The 26,179-nt window shown below is 38.2% G+C and overlaps 1 protein-coding gene across 4 annotated transcripts in view; it reads right to left on the bottom strand.

Moving 5' to 3' along the window:
* The window catches only part of SCML2 (Scm polycomb group protein like 2), a 69,858-nt gene that overhangs the window by 27,950 nt on the left and 15,729 nt on the right, over window positions 1–26,179 (bottom strand). For 3 of the 4 annotated variants that reach the window (XM_039714437.1, XM_039714438.1, XM_039714440.1), the window contains 5 exons: window positions 22,319–22,387; window positions 15,704–15,774; window positions 11,264–11,498; window positions 7,233–7,321; window positions 5,552–5,795 (listed from right to left, as the gene is read on the bottom strand). In XM_039714437.1, coding sequence (XP_039570371.1) covers window positions 5,552–5,795; window positions 7,233–7,321; window positions 11,264–11,498; window positions 15,704–15,774; window positions 22,319–22,387 — 708 coding nt within the window. The remainder of the gene's footprint in view (window positions 1–5,551; window positions 5,796–7,232; window positions 7,322–11,263; window positions 11,499–15,703; window positions 15,775–22,318; window positions 22,388–26,179) is intronic. The other variant, XM_039714439.1, reaches the window with a different exon arrangement.

The following is a 26,179-nucleotide window of genomic DNA, read 5'->3' as shown; positions in this document are numbered from 1 at the left end:
TGTGGCAAATCAGGTTTTAGCCTGAAGCACTGAGGAGTTTTCATGTACAATTCTGAAGACAGCATAAATCTGCTTACTGTGTGTGCCTGATTTAACTACTGTGATCTGCCCATGAAGAGAAGCTGGCTGCACTGACAGAAAAATAAAACCTCCAGCAGTATGAAATTGTACCACTTCACTTTTTTTTCCTTTAATGAAACTTAATTATCATGCTTATCTCTTTTTTTTTTGCTACTCTAAACATCACAGAATCTTCACAGATCTAATTGTAGCTCTGTCTAAAGCTTTTTCAACACTTCTTTTGTTTCATCTGCAAACAGGGCAAATACTTAGGTTTGTACTGATGCTCCACATTTGTGCACAACTCAGCTGAAAACATAACAGAGCTATTTTTACATAATTTCATCAACAACAGAGAAGACCATCTCTAGTATCTAGTTTGGTAAAATCTGCACAAAGTAAACATTGAGAACATGACTGAAAATTAAATAAAGCTAAGAAATCACAAAATAAACAAATAAGATACTTTTAAATCTCTGCTTGAGCCTGTACTGCTCTTATTGCTGCAGACAGTTTTAGAAGGAGACTTTTAACATCAACACTCTGATTAGCATAATGAAAGAAGATTGCTCTCACTGCCAATAAATGCACTAAATTAGGAGAAAAGCAATGATGGGACACAGGATGTGGAAGAGGGGGAGACAGAGGAAAGAAAGAATATGGTTAATGGTAAAAACTACGGTGTATCATGGTTTTGGTTGGTTTTTTAAAATTATTTTATCATCTTCCTTTCGCCTCCCAAATTTTTAGAGCACAAAGAGCAGTTCCAACATTTTAAGTTCTTTGCATCACCTTTATCCTTTAAAAATCCACCTTCGCAATACTGGGGGGATCATGGATTTGTAGAAACTGATCCCCCTCTTCCCAGATGCTGTTCACATCTAAATGATAGATACTACTTAACACTGAAATCAGTCTTTGCAGGTGAAACTATTTATTGTTTCCCACATGGCTTGCCCCCAGTCATTCTTTTGTTTTCTCTCTTTTGTGAAAAAGGTTTTATTTCTATTATAAATAAAAAGGTGGGTTGCCTAAGTAACTGCCATTTACATGTAATAAGGAAACAGTAAAATGAATTTATACAGAAACAGCAAATAGAAATTATTCTGACAATCTCCAGTCACCTGCTGCTTACTTCAATCATAAGCCTCAAAATACAACAAGCAAAATGAATATCAAGAATATTCTTGGGTATAGTAACAGATTTCTATTATTCAACAGAGTAAAGTAAAAATTACAATCTATTGTGGTAAAACAGAAGAGTACAATACATTTGGCTTAGAAAAAGAGTGAATAAAAAAAAAACATGCAGAGGATATAAAACTTTAAAAGCCTTCTTAAAGTATATCAAAAGCATAAGTTACATGGACCCAAGAGATGACCAGATTTTAGAATGAGCAAATGCAGAAGGTAACGTTAAAACAAGATTGAATTTATTTTGCATTCATACTCACTCCAAGGAAGCACACAATATCCCAAATACCAATTAATGAATAATCATGGAAGGAACAGAAAACATAACAGAAGGCACCACTATGTCACTAAGCTTCCATATACTGTGCACTTCTGGATCTAGTGGCTCAAAAATGCTCTAAGTGGAAAGGAAACAGTACAGAAGAACAAGGGTGATCAGAGGAATAAAACTGATCCCTGAACAACAAAACCAAAATCCTCCTGTAAAAGTACTGAGAATAAGAAAAGAACTTGTTTCAGTTCAAGAAACCAAGGACAACAAATGAAACTACCAGCAAGGAAAAGGAATATCCCCTTTTCCAAAAAACTAAACTTAAGTAGAGAACGCCTTTTGTTGTTGGTGCTAAAAAGGATGTTGTAGGTACTAAAAGTTCAAATGGCTCCAGTATATAACAGAACAGGTTAGATCAAGTTCCTCCTGTTTTATACTGAGTACCTGAGAAGGCAATCAGCATAAAAGCATTATTCTGGGCTGGGAAGGAGCTGGGCTGCAGATGGACAGATACTAGGAACACTTGTGCAAACCTGTCTCCTATGTGCTTATGGTTTTCTTCAGACATCTGCTTTCAGCCAGTGCTGGAGAAAGCCTTCAAGAACAGATCATCCTTCAGACTGGTCCAGCACAGACATTACCATGTCAATCTCTTTCATTAGTTTATGTGTTTTTCAGTCATCTCTAAAAGCATTTAAATGACCAAGAGACACAGAGAAAACAATCTATTGCATCCTCAAAATATTAACCTTGAGGCAGCGGGCCAAGCCAACATCAAGCACTGAAGTCAAATCCCACGTAGCCAATTAGTACTATTGGAGATACTTCTAATGACACAAACTACAATATTAGCTAAGCACAGCTTCTGACAGTATAAATATTGAATGGTACACTTCATACCACTGTGCACATATCCTGACATTCAGTCAGGTCCACACTTTCTGATAAGGACCAAAGACAAAACATAAACACAAATATTAGGGCCTGCAGGCTAATGGTTGGTCTAAACAACTTTTCACCTAACACCTCTGTATTATCTTTTATCTTGGTTCATGAGCTGTCTAACACCAATGAGAGGTACAGAAGATACAGTTTTAAAGAGTAAAAATAACACAATCTGGTCTGAATAACTAACATCCTAGAAGCCTGTTCTTAAACATCTCCCATGGCAGAGGTCCTGCATTCTGTCTGGGCATCCTAAAAGGCTAAGACTGAAACACACTCTTCCCTGATTTGCATAGTGTCTCCCTTACTGCATTTAATCTCTCTTTCAAAAGGTTAAATTAGACCCCAAAATACATCTCATGGCAGGAAATTGTTGTCCTAGCTATGAATGAAATATAAAGCATCGTTTATCACTTTCATTCTTAGATTGCAGGATATTGGCTTTGTATGTTCACTAAAATATCAAGTTGTTTTTTTTTTTCAGCCCTCTAAGTAGTGATTTAACACATTTAAATACCTTTCAGCTTTACAAAAATCAAGAACACTTTTCATATTCACTCTGGAATTCAAGCCACTCTTAAGTCAATTATTTTCATTTTCTATTGCAGAAATTCAAGCCACAAATACTGAGGTAACCAGCAGGAAAAAGGTCCAGAGCAGAATAACACTTCAATACTCCAAGGAAATTCCTACAATGCAGTACCTGTAATATTTTCTCCCTTAACAGGAGCAGTCAATGTTAGTGTGATGTAATGAAGAATCCTGACAACATCATGATATTTCTGAATTCAAATGACTTGATTATACTCTTCTTGAAGCTATTATTTAAATCTTAATAAAGGATTGTCATTGCAACTCCTTAACAGCGATCAAATAGCAGTGAGAAACCTAACCTGAGAGCAAAAAATATTTCATCCAGATATGCAAATTCAACACGTGTGTATAACACATACAAACAGAAAACATTTAAAAAAATAAAAATAACAACACAAAGCAAAATAGAAATAACAAATTATTTATGCTCAGAATTCGGAAAAAATGAATACACAATTTCAATAAAACTGCAGTTAACTTTGGCCTCACTTTTGGAAACAAAAATAAAAATCACTCCAGCCTGCACCTCTCTGCACTCAGTTTCTATTACATGTCCAAAATTCTCAATTATAATTATAAGTCTGTAAGAACCTTGCTTCAGATTTTATTAATGCCTGGAGTGTTTTTGTTTCTCATTTCAAAGCAACAGTATCCTAACCGGATACGTATTTCAAGTCTGAATTTTGTTTGGTTTATTTCTTGAAGAACTGGATTACATAACCAGCTTTACTCATTGTCAAATAACCTTGAGCTCTATCAAGCACTAGAGTCAGGCAGGAAAAAATTCTGGATGTCTTACCTCAAAATATCGCTGGCTTTCCAGCAGTGAAATTGGAGTAGACTAAACAATTTAATAATATTCTTTCCAGAAGATGAAATTGGACTCAGTAATCTAAACTGTCACAAAACCATGTTTTAAAAATTCTATGCAACTTATTTACACAGCCCCTCTTGTGTATCACAGAATGGGTCAGGTTGGAAGGGACCACAGTGGATCATCTGGTCCAATCTCCCTGCTCAAGCAAGGTCAGAGCACATGGCACAGGATTGTGTCCAGACAGCTCTGGAATACCTCCTGTGAGGGAGACTCTGCAACTTCTCTGGGCAATCTGTTCCAGTGTCACCCCCACAGTAAAGAAACAGTTAGCTTAAATGTAATAACACATCTCATTCATGATCTCTCAAGACAAGGTCAACCTTCTGAAGAAGCTGAGAAAGACACTTTAGAGATTAGGAGCACAGAAACATTAAGACTAAGGTCAGTGTGGTCCCTATTAGATGACTTCTGATCCAATGTCCATCATCCTCAGCTGACTTTCCCCTTTCCTCTCACTGCAGATAATTTTGGACAGTACAGCTACACACAGTTACTCCTTTGCTGAAATCTGCCAGAATGGGCTAAACACGATTCCAGGTACTATGACCCCTGGCAGCAACTTCACACAGGCAGGTGAGAACAAGGATGCAGAGGTACCCTTAGCAACCCTCAAGTTACATTTTCCTACTTCCAAGAACTATACAGTTCTTGATCTGCTAGCAAAAGACTGAAAAAATAATGGGGATGGAAAGGCCAGGAAACATTACTGATTTCTTGCCCTCTTGCTTCTGTTCCTTTCCTATTTCCAACTGAGTGTTCTGTGACACCAATCTATTTGTCCCTTACTCACCTAACACCAGCTATGAAAATTCTCACTGAGAACAAATCATACTGGTTAATAAAGAAATTAATTAAAATATTATTCCCCTCCTTCAAAACCTCCCTTCCTGACATTTTTTAATGGGATGAGGATAGAAAAGCTCAAACAGTTTGACAGAAAAGCCTTACACTACAGAAACCTGACAAGCAGTTCCAGAGGAGCAAAGGGATTACACTGAGGGATATCCCTCTTCATGCTATTTCCCTTCTTTCTAAGGTAGAGAGTTATTCATTATAAAGCAGCCATTAGTTAAAGAGACACTATCACCTGATCAACAAACATCCCTAAAGGCAAGAGGATGACACAGCTTTTGGAATAGGCAGCTGCAAGACAGAATTTTGTGAGTATGAAAGAAGAAATATTAAATATATAGTTTAGACCTACAATCATCACAGCAGCAAAGACTACTTTACTTAGCAGTTAGCATAACAAAAAGTGCTACAGCAGCCAATATATCAGTATCACTAAACAGGAGCATGTTTCTATCAATAATACAAACAGCAAATCTCGTTCAAGATTCTTTACAAGCACACAAAAATTAGAGGTCATCAGAAGTCCTGCTAACACTATTAAATAAATCATGTTCCCAGAGATACTATGAGCAAGCTAAAATTGTTTCCCAGCAATTTCTATTACCTTTAAGCTACATAAAGAAAACCAACAACATTTCATCCTCGTCTGCTACTCACAAATCAAATCTTCAGTCTTATCTGCATACAGCCAGCTGGTTTTTAAAATTCTGCTGTAATTGAGGAGAAAAACAATTAAGCAATATTATTAGTCATCTTACCATTGTTCCCTGGTGGTTGTAATGCATCTCCTGTCAAGCTACACCATCCGACTGGGAAAATATCTCGAGAATCACATCTGCACCAATAGTCAAATGCTCCTCTCCAACCATCAAACGTAACAAAAACTTCATCTCCTTTAACATCTCCAATGGTTGCTGGGCAAATCAGGTATGGGTTCTTTCTATCTATAGCTTCAAGTTTCATTCCAACTTTAAAGCAGTTTGGCACAGGTTTTGGTGGTTCCTACAAAAATAAGCATGGTAGAATATTTGTATTTCTATGACCTCCTGAAAAAAAAAGCAAAACTAAGTAACAGCCCTTTTTTTTCCTCAATGTTCTTACTACTCACAGTCACTACTCTCAGGAAGTTCTAGAAACACATTCAAGGAAACTTAGTCGTGTTTCAAATTTGCCTTTGCTCTTCTGCACTACAAAAATCTTCATTCTATTCCCACAAAACACAGCTGGGATAATTAGCAAAATTCTCCATGACAGAAAGACCCTGATAAAAGTATTTACATAAGCAATAGGTTGCAACCAATACATTATGTCTGGGCAGGAAGACAGCCAAGACACTAAAATGAAATTATTACATGCTAATAAAGAAGAGGTTTGCAGAGCATGGATATTTCTGGGGACTGATAACTGTCTGGTAAAAGCTTTACCTCTCAATTAATCCATGAAAAATTCATTAGCATTGGACATTATTTATAGGCCTCTGTTAACTCACTTGGCCTTAGACCAATTCCAAGTGGACAAAAGAAAAACAAAAATCAAGTGAATGTGACTGGTATACGTGTACTTCCACAGCAGGAGTTGTGATCTGAGAGAACACAAATTACCACCTCAGCCTCAAGAACCTTATTATCCAAGCCCATCTCAGATGTGCTGCAGGCTAGCACAGAGAAGCATGGCTCATCATGCCTCAGAAAATTTATATTATCTTATCTAAAAAAATTATAATTATATGAAGTTAACACCAAGTGATGTGATTGCAGGCCTAAACCCAACTGTTTGATTTGCTGACATACTTCTCAGTATCACCCTCGGTATGCAAAAAAGAACACACTCAGTATGACAACAGGGATTTATCACCTCAACAAAAAACTGAACCAAGTAATTTTAATATTACTGTTATTCTTATATAATTTTCCATATTTCACAGTAACTTACTCAAGAGTCATGTTTAAAAAACTGAATGGCTTTTTCTGCTATTTTCAACTACTTTCTAACTACATTTTAAGTGATGAGTGTGTACCCAATGAAAATGTTTAACAAAACCCTTTCAAGCACCACTGTATTCCAATGGGTCTCATTCCCCATTAACTTTTTTTACTCCTGTGCACATTCACATGACTACAGTGCTGTTAAGAAATTTGATAGGCATTTTATCTAAAATCCATAATACAAAAAAGAAGCAAACACAATTTTTCTAAGTAACACACCACTCTTTGAAGTCTCAGCTCAGGAAAAGAAACAGCCCTCTCTATGGACTAGAAGCAGATTCCTTTCTGTCTACTTCCATAGCACGTCAATCCAGTTCAAAGTAATTTTAAATAATAGTCTTGCCTTCCCCATCTTTGCTGCAGACAACAGAGTAATATCTTAGCATCCTCATTAAAGAATGTAACCATGGACCAATTGACAGGAATTGTTTACTAGAAAAGCCTTTCTTCTTACCTTCTTAAAGAATGCTGCAGGTGCCATTTCAGCTCCATTGAGAGTTCTTAAGAGAAACATTGGCCAAGAGGATGCATTCATCTGGAACCCTGAGGACAAACAAAAAACTAAACAAACAGCCCTACTTTCAGTTTGTAAAATACAATAGGAGAAAAAGTCTGTTTCACTAATGTCTCATTCCCTCTATTTCAGACTTGGCCAAAATAGAAGCAGCTAAGAAGAAATGAACATGTCACTGTCGCTGCAGAAAGCTGTGCAATTCCTTTCCATTCTGAGTGACTTGCCTGCAAAATCACTCATCATAATGTCAGGTATTACAGATTAATTTCTAGGATTTCATGAAATGCAAGTCCTAGTACAGGAGACCATTAGGTTGTCCAGCACAGTCTCTGGTCCAGTGGAACTTCCCTGGCACAAGCACCTAGCTTTCTCTTCAGGTTCTAGCTCATTTATTGAGAAGACACTTTTTTATTTTTGAGAGTCTTGTTATTCTTTCACCAAACCACAGACAAAAAAACAGTGCAACTGGTTTTTCTCCCTCTCTCATTAAAAGAAATAGTAACCATAAAAACAAAGCATACCTAAGACTGAGAAAAAAAAATTTGTAATAAATCATGTATCATATTGAAAAGGATAAACCAGATGGTCTTTTTATTTCATTATTCTTCATTAACAAGTGAATAAAAATCATAAACAACAATCAAATTTATTTAGATTAACTACCTTATTCAAACAGAACAAAGGTTTGGCTGAAAACCTTATTCCAGATACTCTTCCCTCACAATCAACCACTTTCCAGTTAAAAGATAAAACAAAACAAACAAAAAATACTTTTGCTTTCTTTGCTTTCCAAATGAATGTTTTAAAGTAATGAGTAAGATAACAGACACACTGGACATTTTTTTCTGCTTCTTTAGCAGTTAGATGTCTGGAACAGTTCTGCAGAGAAAGAGACATAATACAGCAAACTGGAATTTTTTCCACAAAGCAAATAGTATCATAATCTGCCAAGAGCTCATGAGTTCCCTCATAACTGATCTTTAAGAATTGTCTTAAAAATCTGTAACTAGAAAGGTGGACCATATCTGCAATTCTTCATCAGTTAAATAATCCACTCATTTAAAATTTGATTATATGCTATAATGGCTCTTGAGCTCATAGTTTTAAGCTATCTTCAGTAGAATAAACAGTTTTCAAGCTAGAACCATCTATTCAACACCTAAATTAATGCAGAGCTCCTATATGATAAATGGTGTCATAATTCAGGGAACACTGAGCTGATTGTCAGGCCTGGTTTCATACCAGAGTCTTCATAAAACCTGAACATGTGTGGTTACTGAAACACAACATTCCCAACTCAACAGCTCAGCAAATATATACAAGCAAGACAGAGGAGTGACAACTAAACAACAGTTTCAATTAACTTCGTTTGGCCTTTTAAGTTGTCCTGGTAAAACAGAAAATGCTATCTGCAACGTAATTTGCTCAGAAGATTAAGCTCTCAACAACAAAAAGCTATGGAAAAGCCATGGAAAACAAAGGCAGGAACAGGAACACTTTGCTGCAGTAATTACTTTCTCAAAACCCTTATGTAATATGCATAATTAAAGCCATGTAAAAATCAGGTAGGAGGGACTATTTTAGTTAGTTATTATGATAGAAGTGGAACATTAGGTATCCAGAAGGTTCCCTACTACTAAGGAAAAAAAAACTCGTTGGTTAAATGTCTAACAGGAGGTAATTATACACCCAATTAGCTCCCAGCTTTACCCAGGAACAGGATGTTGTAAAACTGCCAAAAAGGCTTTTCAAAAATTTATCTAGGTATGCCAGAATGTTTGATTGCTGGAATTCAGCCTATCTCTAGAAAAATCTAGGGCAGGAGGGCCAAAATAGTGGCACTCACATTCTTTTCTGAATAATCAGCAATTGTTCAGAGGGCAGGTAAACTAATATGCCTGAATGCAGGGAAACAGCTGCCTGTTAGGTACTGCACTGCAGGCAGCCTGACCACATAAGAGTAAGAAACAGAATCTGAGGAGAAGGCATCAAGCCTTCTCCTGATGGTCATGGAAAGTTTCTCCTCTTAACGAAATGACTGCCCCTATCATACATACATAAACAGAGTTGTTTCCTTCATCACTCTGGATTAGAAACACATTTTAAAAACTGTTGTGTTCCTGAAGACGTATTTTTTAAACACTGTACATGTGTACAGCTGAAGGAACCTCCATACTCTTCCATTTTTTATATTGGTATCACTTCATTCATTCTAGAAGGTTATATCAAGAACTTCAGAGAGGTTAAACAGAGAAACTTCTTGGAAAAAAAAAAATTTAAAAAACAACTTTTTCCCTGATGTCAGGAATTTCTATTGTATCCAAAGCCTCTATATATCCATTGAAAGAAGGGGGAAAAAAGCCCTTCTGTGCTCTAACTGTATCTATCATAAGCAATATTTTTCTAGACTGGCACCCTAGTCGTATTAATTTTCTTGTGCTTCTGAAGGACTACAATAGCACAAAAATCTGCCCTTATAATCTATGTGAAGTGTCTTAAACTGTTCCTGTGCCTGTGTCTCTACAAGCAAATCAAGATTCATACTGTAGTGAAATTCTATTTTTTACTTCATCTTTCAAACAGAAAATCTGGAAGTTGCTTCCGAAGCAGGATGGGAAGCTTTTTGAGAGGCTACTGAGAGAAAGAATACCTATCCTTGCTAAACCTCCAATAAGAATTCTCTAAGAATTACTGATGGCACCAAACAAGCATAAGGCAGAAAAACAGCAGCAACCAATTTCTGTATACAAGTACTTTTTTTATTATTTTAGAGTTTATTATTCCCATTATTTCTTGCATCTTCTAAAAATTAACAGAAGATGAGAAGACAAAAGGGGAGAGAGTGTTTGGGTAAATTTTGGTCATTATTCTTCCTCTTTTTTAAAAGCAAAACTATTTGTAGATCATTGTGAAATCTTTAAATATTTCCATACATAGAAGTTTAAGCTGTTGACAAATACAATATAATAATGCAGACCTAAATATACAAGTTAATCACAGCAAAGAAAGGCAATGTCACATTTTATTACCTCTAGCACTTTAGTCAAAGTTACCTCTGACCATTCACCAGGTAACAAGGAATTGCTTTGTAGAATTCCCTAGTTAATAAACTTCTTCAGTAAATCTAAACCCAAGCATTATTTCTCAGTTTGGGGAGACACCATGTTGTCACTCATATGCTCATACAAGGCAAAAGAAGTTCTGCATGGTATTTCTAAGCCTAAGAAAGCTGCACCTTGTTCACAAGCATTTGCTGTGCTCACAGACCAGCCATGAGAAACTGATCTGACGTTCCTGAACACATGTTGATTTGAGGCAATGAGAATATCATGCAGCCTAAGCCTGCAGTTTGCTAAAGCTCTGGAGTGCTGCTTTTACTACCTCAGAGTAAAAATTCAGAGCAGAATGCTGCAATTCTGCACTAACCCACCTTATGCTGCCTGTCCTAGAACACAATCAATTTGCTCGGTGCCCAAGGAAACATCCTGACTGCCCTGCAGGGGCGTGCTTTCAGCAGCCCTGCTGAAGCTTCGCAGGCCTGCAGCAGCCAGTGCCCTCTGGTGAGCTGCTTGGATGCACTGAGCAAGAGTAAAGGTGCAATTTGGCTTTCTCCAGTTCTTTCCAAGTGCTCCCAAAAGGAGCATGCATGGCATCATGCAACAAAGCACTGTATACACACACATAAGGCAGGCTGTGTGTGAGGGAACATTTACAGAATAAGTAGATTTAATATACAGGGCCTATTAAGAAAAAAAAACAACAAACAAAACTGCCATTCTTATGTCAGAAGAATGAAAAAATAAGAAAAAGACACAATTTACGTAGCCAGAATTAGTTTACTTACCTCTTTTTCAGTTAAATAATGGTTTGGTGAGCTATTTCTACCATTGAATTTGCCAAGAGGAAAAGGTGAATTTGACTTTCTCAAAGCAATACCCCCCACACATTTGCTCAGCAGCTTTGTTACTTACCAAGGGGAGGCTGGAGCATGCCCCCTTTCTTTTCACAGGTCCCGATGGGCTGTATGTCTGAGGAATCCACAAGCCTCCAGAAGTCATTTTTGTTGTCACTTCCATCGAGCCGCAAGCGCAGCCTGGCACCAGTGATCCCAATGACGGTAGCGATACAAACTGAGGTGACATTGCGAGGGTCGTGGGCTTCCAGTTTCATGCCAACTTTGAAATCGTTCGTAGGCGGAATTCTAGACTGCAATAAAAGGTGCAAGACTTTTTCTTATAGTTGTTAATACTGCTGAATTTACCAGCCAGTTCAATAGACAGCTTTATTTTCTCTGAACTCGGCATAAAAATGATAAATATGAAGAAGTTTTTAAACTTTTGAGTGTCTAGCAGCAAGTCAGAAAAGGCGACTGGATAACCTACCAACTGCATAAGCATAATTGATTCCTAAAAAGACAAGGATGCTAAGTAGGGCAACAAGGGAATCTTTATGAAGATATAAACACAAGAGTGAAGTGAATGGAATACGAGGACATTAGGAAACATGACATTCAACAACAAAAAAACCAAAAAACCAAAACACAAACCAACACACACATTCGACATAAAAAACCCAAAAAAACCAAAAACCAAAACACAAACCAACACACATTCAAAAAAAAAAAAATCCCAACCACAAGGTTTATTAGCTTCCAATTCAAAAGAAATAAATATCCTCATTGAAATAACATTTTGGAAATCTAAACAAAATTTGGAGCCTTCTGTATCAAAAAAAAAGCTTACATTACAAAAAAAAAGACAGAAAAAGGAGTTAGAGTTAACATTTTTAAGAAAGAAAACAGTCCTAAACACGCATAAAACTTCCGTGCTAAGACAAAAACTGTAGCCTGTACTTATTCATAGAGAACTGAATATAATCACAAACATACATACGATGCCAATTTAATTAGCACAGGGAAAAGAAATGTGACAAATGAAATTTGGTTGTTAGGAAGAACTTTTTGTCACATGCTAAACTTGAACAAAAGAGGGTATTTTTTACTCATGTATCAACACACTACAGGCAGAGATTGACTGGATTGAAGTCTGATTACTTGCCTTCTGTCATATTGCAGGCAAATGACATGTAATGATGTTTAAAACTTTGTATTAACACTAACTGGGATGGAATGCCTCTCACTATTATTCTCTTTACTTGTCTCCTCATTTGCAGCCTAAATTTTATTGATGGAATTTTTGGCCATCAATTAATCATTTTTATTTTTTTTTTAGCAAATAAAACCAAAAGCTACAACTGACCCTTTCTCAGTATGTTTTAAACAATGTAAATAAGTCAAGCACTGAAATTTCTCTTAGGAGATGATGAGTTTTCCTATCATCCTGGAAACTCTTTTCTGCAACTCTTCAGTACAAAGTTGTTTTTGAATACAGCCACCTTGCCGATGACATTTAAACCCAGTAGCTATCCCATCCAGACTAACACAGTCTGACTTCTAATATAGGAGGAATGTTAGAATACCCCAAACCATAGGCATTCACACTCACAGGACTCCTATGTCCCCTTGTGCCTGCCTGACCAGGTCAGGGGGGCATCCCACAGCAGGCAGCCAAGTGCACTTACCTGTCTGAGGACACAGGAAAAGACAGGAGAAATCTGCTCCTGCAACAAGTCTTAGTGATATTTTTTCTCCACCACATTTAAATGTCTAAAATACATCTTGCTCTGCTTTCTCTATTGTGCAGGTGCACTACTTACAACACACCCTGGATCCACAGCAGGAGCCCTCAAGGTGCCTGAGCCCAAAAGCCAAGAAGGTGAGTAAAATTCAGTGAGCATCTGCCAGTGCTGAACTCTGACAGCAGGCTGGCTGAAAGGGGAGCCCAAGCATATTAAATTTAAAGGGCAATTCAATTTCAGGATATTGCTTGTCAAGCTGTTATTTTGTACAACCAGGAAAAGCAACAGAAATTGAGAAAATGGGGAGTTTGTTTCTTTGTTTGTGGAAAAGGTGAGCTTGTTTAAATACCAACAACTCAAGACAACAACTCATTCTACTAAAAAGGTAAGTCCTGCATGCTAGTTTGTCTTCAAATAAAATAAAAGAAAAACTCACTCAGTAACAGCTTTGCTTTAAGTTCTGCTCAAACCACAAGGGACTGAGCTTTTACATTTAAAATTTTCAACTGCTTGGGAAAAAGTTTTAGGGCAAGAAAAAGGAATATGAAGTGCATTGAAATTTTAAGTAGTTATTAAAAACAAAGCAACAGATAAAATACCTTCTAAATTAAGATAAATACTTTAATCAATTTCCATTATCTGTCTGTGTCCTAATTAATGGTAGAGGCTTTAATTTATTGTTCCCCAGGTAATTTTTACTTACTACAAAATTTAAACTTTTAAAATTCCCACAGGTCACAAATTCTGGATGTAATTGTCAAATTAATTTTCTAGCTGCCACAGCTAGAAAACTTTATTTTCTGGCTGGCCACAGCAGTGTATTTCTTTGCATTACACAGAGTAATAATGACATGTAGAATTCATATGTAACCCCATAAAATTCAAATTAGTCCTAGGCAAAGCACAAGCACTTCAGTTTCTAAAATCTACAAACATTATGTAGTGAGAGGATCTAGCTCTGCACCTATCACCACTGCATGTCATTTTCTACCTAAAGATTGACTCTTAGAAAAAATGAAAATCTGCACAAGCAAATTGTTTTGAAATTTGCTGTGCACATAAATTAAAGCTCTTCTTTTCAACTCACAGACTCCTTAAGCAATCTAGGTCACTTGGATTTATCTCTGTCAATGCATGTCACCTAAGCACCTCTATGCAAGGCATTATTTGTTTCTCAGTTCAGACTTCATGAGCATTACTAGGGACAGAAAGATGCAAGAAAGGCACATGGAAAGGCTTTTGAGCAGCTTTCTGCAGTAGTTATATTCCTTGGGAGCATACTCTGGTCATGGTGGTTTATGGTCTCTGAGTATGGCATTAACCTTAGAAAGATCCAGGGACAACACACCACCCTCTGCCTCTACCCAGGAGGAGTTTGAGGTGTCTGCCTTGTGAAAAGCACACACTGTGAAATTAATTTCTGCAGCTCCACTCAGAGCTATGGACACCAGTGTTTTTTTGAGGTGTCTGCCTTGTGAAGAACACATACTGTGAGATTAATTTCTGCAGCTCCACTCAGAGCTATGAACATCAGTGTTTTTAGCCACTTCTCACTGAAAGCAGCGTGCAAGGGGCTCTTTGCTCTTTATCCTCATCTACAATGAGCACGCTGAGATTCAAGATCTAGCACAAGGAAATGCTACCACTTTTGTTTCTCTCTCCTAATTCTCCATTCCTACAACTGCTTCAGACTCACCGAGTGATGGTTCTTCTCTTTCTCAGACTCTTCAATTTGTGCTTTTTATTTGGGCCCCCACTGGTGGCCAGTATTATTTACAGTACAATCAGACCACCAACAGACCCTAGAAAACAATTTCAGAACATGCCCAAGCCACTAAACTAGACATGCACTGCTTGTCACACCTATTACACTTCTATGAACCTGAACAATCCAATTCCTTAGCAACTATCTTCCTAACACAGTGAAGGCACACAGACCAAAATGAATCCTATTTAACTTTACACAGACAAGATACACCTCAGCCTGGGAAAACAGAGAGAAAGATGCCTAAGGAGATCAACTCAGTCTCCAGAGGGCTGAACAACTGGAGGTCATTAGCTTACACAAGATGGTAGATTTAAACTGCATCTGCAAATACATATTAAACCACCAGGTAGGGAGAATCAAACTTGTAAGGTATACAGTAATACAAAGTAGTATATTAAACACCCTTCATCATAAATCCAGTATTTTCTTTGTATTCCCATATATTCCACTTGAATTTTTCTTTTTTTAATTTTAGTATCTGTTACCCCTAAGTAGAAAGCACTTTGTTCAGAAAGAGACAAAATTAAACATATTAGATACCCAGGAACAAAGTGGTGACTCAACTCTACTACACACACGTCTTATAGCTAGACAGAATTGAAAGAAATCTTTCAAAAATGGGGCAAAGGCTCCTCTGACAATCAGCCAAATTTTTAATTCTCACTAAAACCACGGTAGTGCTAAGATTATTGAAAAAATAGAAAACATTTTTGAACACTGACAAGGCTATCTGTTTTCATTAGCTAGTCTTTTTTTTAAAGGAAAACAGAGTTCAAAGAAACAATTTTAATGAAACCCTCAAAATTTGGCTTGAGGCAGAAACCAAGAATGAAAAAACTTCCGTAGCTAGTAACTGCCAAAACTGTAAGCTACTGATAACTACAGATCAAAAGAAGTCAAATGGGAAGTCTGCAAGCAGTCTAAATGTGAAAGTTTTTCCAGGATCACCCTGTAACAGGCATACAATACACACACACACCCCCCTGTAAAATAGTATCTGGCATACCTGTCTGAAACAGTGCAGAGGGGCAGCTACTGATTCAGTCTCTTTCAGATAATCATCCCAATTAAACTGTTCTGGAAGACACAAGATAAATAAATACATATACACACTTATAAAACAAAGGAATTTACATTATATGAAAATTTGAGGAAAGAAAGGGACAGAAAACTCAACTATCTTGTAGAATACATTTTTTTCAAGAGCAGAATCATTCTCAAATGAAAACTCCACCTGTGAAATACATTCAGACCTTGAGTGAGCTTCAAAAATAATGTCAATTTACAGGATTGAACACACAATAGGTAAAATTAATATAAAACTTCCTTCAATTTTTGGGTTTTTTTGTGCTCCACATGCAAAATTATCTAGGTCACAATATCTAGATTCAATTCTCTGCATTAAGGATCTCCCAAGTATTCTTATATAAATCACATTATCCTTGCTGTATTATAATTCCCCTAATAGCAGGGTTGATATGATAACCTCATATGAGCACTAAGATGATATACATTGAAAAACACAGACACGTGGATACTATTGAAATTTATGTTATGAACACTATCCACTAGAAAGCAAGAAGATTAGCACAGCCTTCCAACTGCATCTTTGTCTCTTTTTATCTGAAGTCACATAAAGGTTTCTTTTTGTAGAATATCATGTAATATGGCAGAGATAGGCAAACATTATGGCAATATTAAGTAACAAAATCATGGTATTTTTTCCAGTGTTAATAGTGTTATTGTTTATGTGTAGGGGCAAGAGGATTCTGCACTTGATTTAATTAGTGTTACCAGTTGTGCATGAATGGAAAAATATGAAGTACCAACATCAAAGATACAAGCAAGAAAATTAATTATTTTAATAGAAAGTGTAAGAAAGAAGCTAGAATGGCACAGCTAATATTTTTGTTACTATATTATCTGAGTGAGCTCTCCTGCTTATTTTTCTTGTTTGGGCAGCTGGCATCTTTCTGAAGTTCCTGAAGAATGAAGCACTGATGAACCTAAAACGATGCAGTGATGCCACCCAGTGGCTCAGCAACAGCCACTCACAAAGCCTAATGCAAAATTCTTGGAGATGATGGAGAGCTTGCTCCAGGTGTGCCAGTAATTCTTCCAAAAACCCCACTGGGCACAGACACTTAAACACGTCTCTGCAGTTTTAAGGAGAGAGGAGAAGCAAAGAAACAATCAGAAAATGGCAGCATTTTACAGCACTTGCCACAGCTTCTCTGAAGGATGCGTGGTGACTCAAACCCAGAGTCTTCCTGCAGTAGGACAGCATTCAGCTGACAATATCAAGTGCCTCAAGCAAAAGGGAACCATCCCTTCAGCCTGCTGAGGTCCTGAGTTTTGGGTGAAACAGACTCAAAAGTGTACAAGTCAGTTTCCTTGCCATTCCAGAAGCCACTGCAGAAGCTTGTTAGGAATGTGAGAAGTTAGTAAAATGTCAAAAACTGTTAATTTGGTGGTCTGGAATATATGGAGGCTGGTAACAAAGACACTTTTACACAACATCTTGGAATTCCACCTATTTTGGAATGAAAATTTTATTCACACATTTATATATTTATATAGTAAAACTGATTTTGTATTACTTACAAAAGGCAAGAAACATTAACTTAAGCATATATTTGTATTTCAGAAAGGCAGAAATAGCTCTTCAGAGCTTTCCCCAGAAAGTAGCCTCCAGATTTGTTGCTCTTTTCATTAACAAGCCAAGGAGGATGCAAAAATTAAATATTATGACGTGATAGTTTTATCTTATAAAAATTCTTCTTGCACTTCAATAATAAACTGCCACTTCAGGTTGCCTTCTGATTTAAAAAAAAATTAATCAGCATTTACCTTAGTGAAGTACCTAATTCTACATAATTAAATCTAGTCAAAAGAAACCATTAGTGTGTCCCAACTGTCTCAGACCCAACATGATGTAAAAGCTGTAGTCATGCATAGCCTCATTGTGTTATGAACTGTACAAATACTGATACTTCAGTGACACCACATTTACCAGGACAAAGCGCTATTCACTCCTCAAAAAAAATTATATAGTAACATTTCCCAAATTATCTGAATTTTAGTAACAGAATGGTAAATTTCGTGGGGTAACCAAAAATATAGAGAGAAAGAAAGAGTTCTGTTTTTTCAAGGGAACATTTACTAGAAAAACACAGAAGGTAACAGAACATTTACTAGAAAGACAGAGAAGGTAAGCAGCCAGCTACAGATAAAGCCAAGAGGAAAATACTGCCTAGCTCTTTGCTTGAAATCCTGGCTATCAAAAGCTCTTGCATCAAGCAGAAATGTCCTGGAGTTAAAATTAGAAGCTCTCCACCTGTGAAGATACGCTGTATTAAATTAAGAGCCAAGCTCTCAGAGATGGTGCTAATTATAATTTAATTACTGCAGTTACAGAAATAGGAGACACATGTATGTTTGCAACATGTAAGATTCATCTCTAGAAAGATAAGCACATTGAAAAAATATCTACACGAAAGCTTCTCTGTATTCTCAGTATGCACAGGTAAAGAAGCAATTGTGTTATACATACTTCTAATTCTAAAGACCCTGAAAATATGCATCTTCTGACACTAGAAATCCTTACGAAAATTAGCTCATACTAAATAATTTAATGTGCATTTCTCTTCACACTCAAATCTGCAGGCTGAATAAAACAGCTTAAGAAAAGACCATTACGCAACAACCACAACTTTATAACCCACCAGGAGAGTGAAAACTAGAGAGAAAATGAAAATTTTATGCTGAAGAGCAAACCAGCTTATACTGGAAATGGAACAAAACAAAACCCAAACCAGAAGGTAACTAAAGCCTTTAGTAAATGAAAAAAAAAATCAGTTTAAAACATGCATAGGAGTGAGGCTCTTAAATAGTGATTCAAAAGAAGCAGAAATGGAGGGACTGAGTTCATGTTACAGTTGCTTGCATCACTGGCCCTGACCCATGGGGGTCAATGACCCTTGATGCTCTCTTCAATGCTGTATCAATCCCCTATCACCTCTTGTCAAACCTGCCAATCCCAAAGTAACTCAGTTAGAAGGGGCCTCAGGAGGTCTCTAGTTCAGCCTCCTGCTCCTCCAGGGTTCCAGCAGACTCAATGTGAAGATGTCCTCATCAAGGAGGAATTTCTTATGCCCCAGACAGTACTTGTCACTTCTCCTTCCACAGTGGCTCTGAGAGGAGCCTGGCTCTGTCCCCTTTCCATCCACCTGACAGGCAGCTGAAGACAGCATGACCATCTCCCATAGCTTTCTTTTCTTTTAGCTGAAAAAGAAACACTTCCTTTGCTTTCAGTACCAGTTTTTTGCGTTCTGACTCCTTCAATTTTTTTGCAGGACTTCAAGCCAGCCACTCCAACGCAGCAGAGCCTTCCTTGTACCGTGCAGCTCAACACTGAACGCAGCTCCCCAGAGAGAGTGTCCCACGTTCCCCAGAGCAGGGAACGCGTCCCGCCGGGGCGCTGCCGCAGGCTGCCTTTGCAGCGGGGCCCTTTGGCCACCAGGGCTCGCTGCTGGCCCGCGCTGCGCCGCGCCCGGCCGGGCCCAGGGCCGCCCATGCCGAGCCCGCTCCAGGCAGCCGCGCCCGCCCGCGCTGCTGAGGGAGGGCTCCGCTCCGCCGCGGCCCAGAAGGACTCCAGTCACCGCTGGGCCTCACCGCGCTCCTGCCATTCCATGTCCCCAGCGGGCAAGTCCATCTGAAGGGCAGCGCTGCCTTCCAGCCTACTCCTTCCCATGAGATGTTGCCCACAAACTGCTCTGGCCGTGTGTTCTGTAAAATCCTCCCCATTTGCCAGTAAGGCCTTAAACAGCATCAGCCCTAATACTGACCTCTAAGAAATGCCACTAGCTACCATCTGACAGGTGGTCCTCGCACAGCTTGACAGTCCAGTTAATTTTTCATCCACCTATCCAAACCACATCTCACCAGTTCGGCTGAAAGGATGCTACAGAAACTGTACAGAAAGCCTTGCTAAAGTTGACATGAACAACATCCATTGCTCTCCCTTGTTTCCAGAGTAACTAAGCACAAAAGGCAAAAATTAGTCATGCACGGTTCACACACTTGACAAATCTACCTCCACTGCTCCTAACCTCACTGTTGTCCTTTATTTGCATGGAAATGGTTTCCAGAAATATTTTCTTTATAGTCTTCCTGAAGACTTAGATTGGGTGGGCCAGCCTGTAATTCCCCAGGTGCTCCCATCTCATCCTTCTTGACAGTGAGTACTATCTGACCTTCTCCAGCCATGGTGAAACTTCCTCAATCACTACAAGTTCTCCAAAAGAGGCAAGAAGCCTCCTTGTGACATCAGGCCCCTGCCTCAGCACCCCTGGAGGTGCCACATCTGCTGCCATGAATAAGTGAATGCCTGGTTTGTTGAAGTGCTCCCCATCTTTTTTCACCATATATAATTCTCCAGTTTAGTGCAAGACAAAAGTTTTACAAAATTTTAAGTGAAGATTTAAACTACAAATTGTCACTTGCGGATTGGTAGAATTTAAGGTCCTGGTTTATTCAGGTTAATATAATACAGTATCACCATAGCCTACACACTGTTTGGGCAGATGGAACACGTCATATCTTCTCAGATCACCTCTAGGTTCCTTTGGCACCCATCTGAGACTTTGGACATGGAGATGCCGCTTTTCTAGTCTTCATCCCATAATCTTTCTTCATCAAAGATGAGATTTCCTTATAATTTTTGTTCACACACTCTTGCAAATACAGCAGTTTATGGGTAAGGTATTTCATACCTATTTCATACCTGCTTTATACCTTGTACCTCTTTCTACATGTCATGATCCTTCAATTAAAATTTTTCTCTTCCTCATGTCTTTCTCTACTTGCTTCAGTCTATTTTTTTAACCCATTCTTCTCAGACCTCTGTATCTCCTCTTCAACTTTTCCTATCATACATTCCCCTGGAAACCATGGAGACTTCCTAGCTGCTAGCCCAAAGCATTGTATGGCGTCTTCATCTAGCATCAAGGGGCTCCTTCTGCTCTTTGCCACCAACAAGCAACAACACAGAATAAAAATTATTTTATCTGTAGAAAATCAGAGATCTTGCAAGAAACTCCTCTCTGTCTGACAAAGCTGAGCCTAGATTTCATGGGGAAGTTCAGTTCCCAGACAAGAGGTTAACAGCACAGACCAAGTCAAGAACATGGAACACAGAATAAGGCTTGCCTGCTTAGCACTTCTTCCCCACAAAGCTTTTTCAACACGTTGCTCTCAACTGCAGGAGGAAGCAGGGATATCTTCCAGTGACTCATGAAATATGGTTATCTTATCCACTTATGAAGAGCACTTTGCTGGTGGGGGGGGTGTCTTACCACACTCTGTCATGTCAGACAATATTAATTAAAACAGACATACTGAGCCCAGTTTGACTGGAGCTTCTTTTACACTGCAGAAGAGGGAAAAAGAGACAAATATGCTTCCTTTTGTGGCTCAAAGTAACAGGGACAAATAAAGATGACAAGTTGCCTGCACAGGTTGTAGATTCTGTTCCTCTGGAGATACTCATAAGTTTTCTGGACACAATCCTGAGTAATGTGCTCTAGGGAATCCTGCTTGAGCAGCAGGTTGGACTAAGATAACCTCCAGTGGCTGTTTCCAACCTTACCCATTCTGTGATGGCCAGAATCCCAATAAATGACGAAATTAGCTCTGGTAAATGTAACAGCTGAAGGCTGCACTATGACTGGTATATTTTATGCACAATCAATTACCCAGCTAATATTTCAGTATCCTGGCATGCTTGATCAGTGACTATGCTACTTGTCTCCACTGGCACCCAAGAAGAACCAGACCACCTATCAGGAGTCAGACGGCACAGAAAAGTGAGCAGAGTGAGATTTTAAATAATTCAGTGTAATTTTTTCTTACTGTCCAAATTCAAACAAACAACGTGAACATGCAAAGCACATCTAAGGATGCTGCTGTTGTCTCACTGCAGCTCACCACAGAAGCCACCCTGACAGCAACCTCATGTATACACTGCCTTATGGCACCTGCTGAGCAGGCAGGTGTTGTAGAGGCTAAGTTAGCCAAGAACCTGGATCATTTCTGGTAAGTGTGCACTTTTCCTCAGTTTACTAAAAAACCCACAAATTCTGCTTTCAAATCAATTATTTAAAGTAAAATTAGAATCCTGAGCAACTTAACCCAGTTAGCAATAATCAAGACTGTTAAACTGAAAATCCTTCTTTTGGCACCAGGAAGCACATTAAGGAAATAGAAGGTAACTGCAGCAGAAAAGGCATGAGACTGAAAAATACATGAGGAGAAGAAGAGACAAATCAGTAATGGTTTAAAAATAATAAAGTTTACACAGCATCTTTGATTATACATACAAAGAGTACTTATTTGGCTAGTAAAACTAGCAGGTTCAACTCAAGCAGTTTCAACCATCACTTTCTATATCAAAACATACTTGCATAACAGCTAGACAAAAGCAAAGGTATGTTTTTAACTGCCCACCATAATAACCCAAGAGATTCCAACAAGAAAAATAAGCCAGAAAACAGTACAATCCAAACACACACTTTTCCTTTTAGAGTACCTTAACTAAGAACCTGACAGCTGCAATACCTACCACTTTTTAAAGATGGGTTGTTTGCCTGCTGATTCTTTCCATCTTTCTCTTTTTTAATATTCTTTGAATCTAAAAGACAAGATTCCATTACATAATAAATATAATATTCACATCATAATGATGTCTAGCATAACACAGAATGCTTTCAAACAATACAGAATATCTTGTTGACTTTTATTCATTTCAGTACATAATCAAAAAGGTATGTAAATTTAATCACCACACTATTTTCCCTTCAAAACATACTGAAAAGTACAGCATGAAAAAAACAGAGCTTTTGACTACTTTATATCAATTATTAGAATGAACCTAGTTGCAGAACACAGAATATCAGCTCCACAGACAGCAATCCTGTCCCATTTTTAAATAGTTTTATTTCAACCTACACAAAATTTGAGATCCCAAAGACCACTGGATATCTTTGTATATCTGGTTATACACAGATCACTGTGAACTGAGAAACAAGGAACAAAACAAACCCATCCTAAAACCACATTGCTGAGTTAAAGAGTTCATTCCATATTGAGATTCTTCAATACTCAATAGTCTCAATATAAAATTCTCAAATACTCAAAGCAGCTATCTCAGCAGACATGAATTATGTAAAAGAATCACTCAGAAGAATCTACCTTTTCTATCATTAATCTTGGCACACGCTTAGAAAGGGGTTTGCCATATTTCATTTTTGATGGATTTCAGCTTGTATGAGAAATGTAGGAGAACTGGGCAGCTATAATGGAGAAGACTGAGAGAGACAGTTCCACTCATTCCTTTTAAAATACATTGTTGGTGACCTGCTTTTGACACTCATGGACATGAGTGCAATTCAAATACGAATTTGAATTCACAACAAAAATGCAAGTACATTTTCAGATCTAAAAAGCTTTTTTGTTTTTACCAAGATCTGCATAGGAGAATAACTCTCTTCGTCTGCAAATGCCTCATTACTGGGAAATGTGGCTGCTCCTCGAGTTAGGGTTGTGCCTGGCTCTTACTTTGGGCTCTGAACCCCACTTAGCCTGAACTGGTACAGGTGAAGGGAAGGCTCACTTTTACTGCAAGATTCCATTAGTAGCTGTATTCACTCACTTTTAAGTCTACAGCTACTGATTGGCTTGCTCTTGAAATGAAAGCACTCCTGACCTAGAATGTGAAGCATTTGGTGACAGAAACACTTGAAATACAATGAATTGTTGTGCAGAAAAGAATAAGCCCTAAACGTGTTTCTTTTCTGTAAGTAAAGCATTTTGTGAAACATACTGACAAGCAACGTGTGCTGTTCAGCACTTCCATCTCACATCCTTCATTATCAGGAAATTGCCACATAATGCAAGAGCTGAGTCATGACAGACCTCTGTCACCAGTCCCAAATCCTCCCCTAACACTCAGTGAGGAGAGGATAAGCCATCCACGTGGCTCTGTGCTTGGCAGGATGAGAGCTCCTTTGGTGGGAGCACAGCAATGGCCCGGGCACCCCTGGGGGTGGCCAGGCAGGGCCTCGCCATCCAGAGCCACCCCATCACTCTGTCCAGGAGCCACCAGGGGGGTGGCACTGTGGGCAGCCCCAGCACCGGGGGCCATCCCAGGAGACAGGCTGGGGCTGGGATGGGACATGGGGCCATGGGCAGGGCAGGTGGAGGCCCCAGGTCAGGCAAGCCTATTTGTTTACTCAGGACCACGACACCTTCCAAGAATAATCCAGACCTCACAGTCCTACAAAATCAGTGCACAGCTTACATAACTGCTCAAAATATACTGCAAAAATACCACCCCTTACTCATAAAGCAGACCCAGGCAGAACTCCAAGTCCTCTGAAAAAGAAAAAAAATGCTATGTTTACTCCTTGACTTAATCTTCGTTCTTGACTTACATGCTCTTTCTTTTGGAAGAAGTTTGCTTTGGAAAATTTTCTATTATATAGATTCCTGAAAAAAAATGCTTATGAAGATCAACTTCAGATGGAACTGATGAAATTATTTGGGACAGTGCCTACAGAATATAACTCCAATACCTTCTCTTAAAGCAGTAGGGCTTTAAGCCATACAAGTAGATACCCTACAACTACCTGTGGGACTCTCAGAAGGGATAATGCTAAAACTAGTTCAGTAACACTGAAAAGATGCAAGGCTAATGTTCACCTTCTCCATCCTACATCCTATGAAAATGTATTTCATCCAGCCTTTTTGGGGTTGAGCCGAATCCAGCCAATTTTCTACTGAGAGGTAGCAATCAATGGCAGGACCTTTTGCCACATTCTACAACCTTAGTCAGTATTTCCCACAAACAGTCATGGTACTAAGGCAGACATCAGGCTATCAGCCTGCAGAATAAGTAACTTTCCAATCTGACTATGTCCAAAAAGGAAATCAATAAGTTTCTTATGTGGAACTCACGAATAACTGCTTCCTGCAAACACCCAAAGCTTAAAAAGACAGAGTCATGAAAGAGTATCTACCAAACAGTGTTAGATTAAAAACAAGATGACAGCTTTTCATGATGAGAGACATCAAGAACAGGTGAATGTGAAAAACTGCAGCCTGGACACCACATGTGTTCTTGCTGACAATCACTACATGGATTATTTATTCCTTGTACCAGCTAGCTTTAGTGCCTCTTTCAAAAATATCACAGAAAATATGAATGTTGAAACAAAACACTCTTGGCAACTTATTTTTCATATCAGCCATTAGAAAACTACAGGAAAAGAAGAGATGATTAATGAGAAGTGGCTTTCTCAACAGCATTTTTAACAATTATTTCATATGAAGTGGAGGCATTTTCATTCACAGTAAACACAAAGCACTGCCACTATCACTTGTTTTTGATGGTAGGAAATCTCCTCTTTAAAAGGCACAAATAAATCTCACCCAGCATATGCAGAAGCATCCAAGAATAAGTCTGAATAAAACCAAGATTGCTTTCAAAGGATCCCCTTGCTTTTGCGCATTCCAGCCTTCATCAGTGGGAAGCTGGGAATACCATTACCAAGCTGGTGTGTTTTGATGCAAAGCTATAGCAGGAATAATTGCCAACCTGTTTCCACATCAGACACCCTGCATCTATCTACTGCCACCTCAGAAACCTTCCCCCAGTCTGTATTTCACAGTCACTGCTTCACTGTCTATATTTCCCAGCCTCATTCAGATGTGCTTTTTCCAGTGTTGGCAGTTAGGCTGGATAAAAAACTATGGTTTATTTTCAAAATAATGATAAAGAAAGATTTGATTAAAAACCAATTTTATAAATATCAATATTTTATAAACACATAGAGTTTTTTAATGCATGCAAATCTATATTTGAAATTTTGATATTCTATATTTTAACAAATTTAGCTTCCAAAGATCACAGAAAAAAAAATTAAAACAGAAGACTGTTATTCAAATCACTGGGCTCAACAAGATGACTCTCTCTCTGCACATGATCCTCAGCTTAGTCAAGCTTTGAGGTCAAACCTCAAAAAATGAGGTAAGACATAATGCGAAAATATGAAAATGAAAGACACAATATGTACCTGTAAATAATTGTATGGGTACAAAGAGTATTTTCTTTTCATCTCATTGCACATTCAGCTCCTAGCCACATTCAATGGCTAATTCCCTGAAACCTGAAGAATTGACTTGAAAATAAGAACTGTATTTATATATTGGAGACAGAAAGTCAGAAGTCCTACAGTCTTGAAGTACATAGTAACAAAAAAAATTGGTCAGCTTAATTCATCATCTGTCTTCCCCTGTCCATTTTTAAAGAGAAAAGTTTCAGCTTATTTCTCAATGTAAAACACAGTATGTGGTAGATCATTTGCCAAAACAAGAGTTAAAATGAAATTTTGGTTAATCAAATGGACTTAATCAAATGCTACTC

The sequence above is a fragment of the Passer montanus genome, unplaced genomic scaffold (assembly GCF_014805655.1).
Source record: "Passer montanus isolate IOZ18808 unplaced genomic scaffold, ASM1480565v1 scaffold3, whole genome shotgun sequence".
NCBI lineage: Eukaryota > Metazoa > Chordata > Aves > Passeriformes > Passeridae > Passer > Passer montanus.
This window is presented reverse-complemented; position numbering and strand designations above follow the sequence as displayed.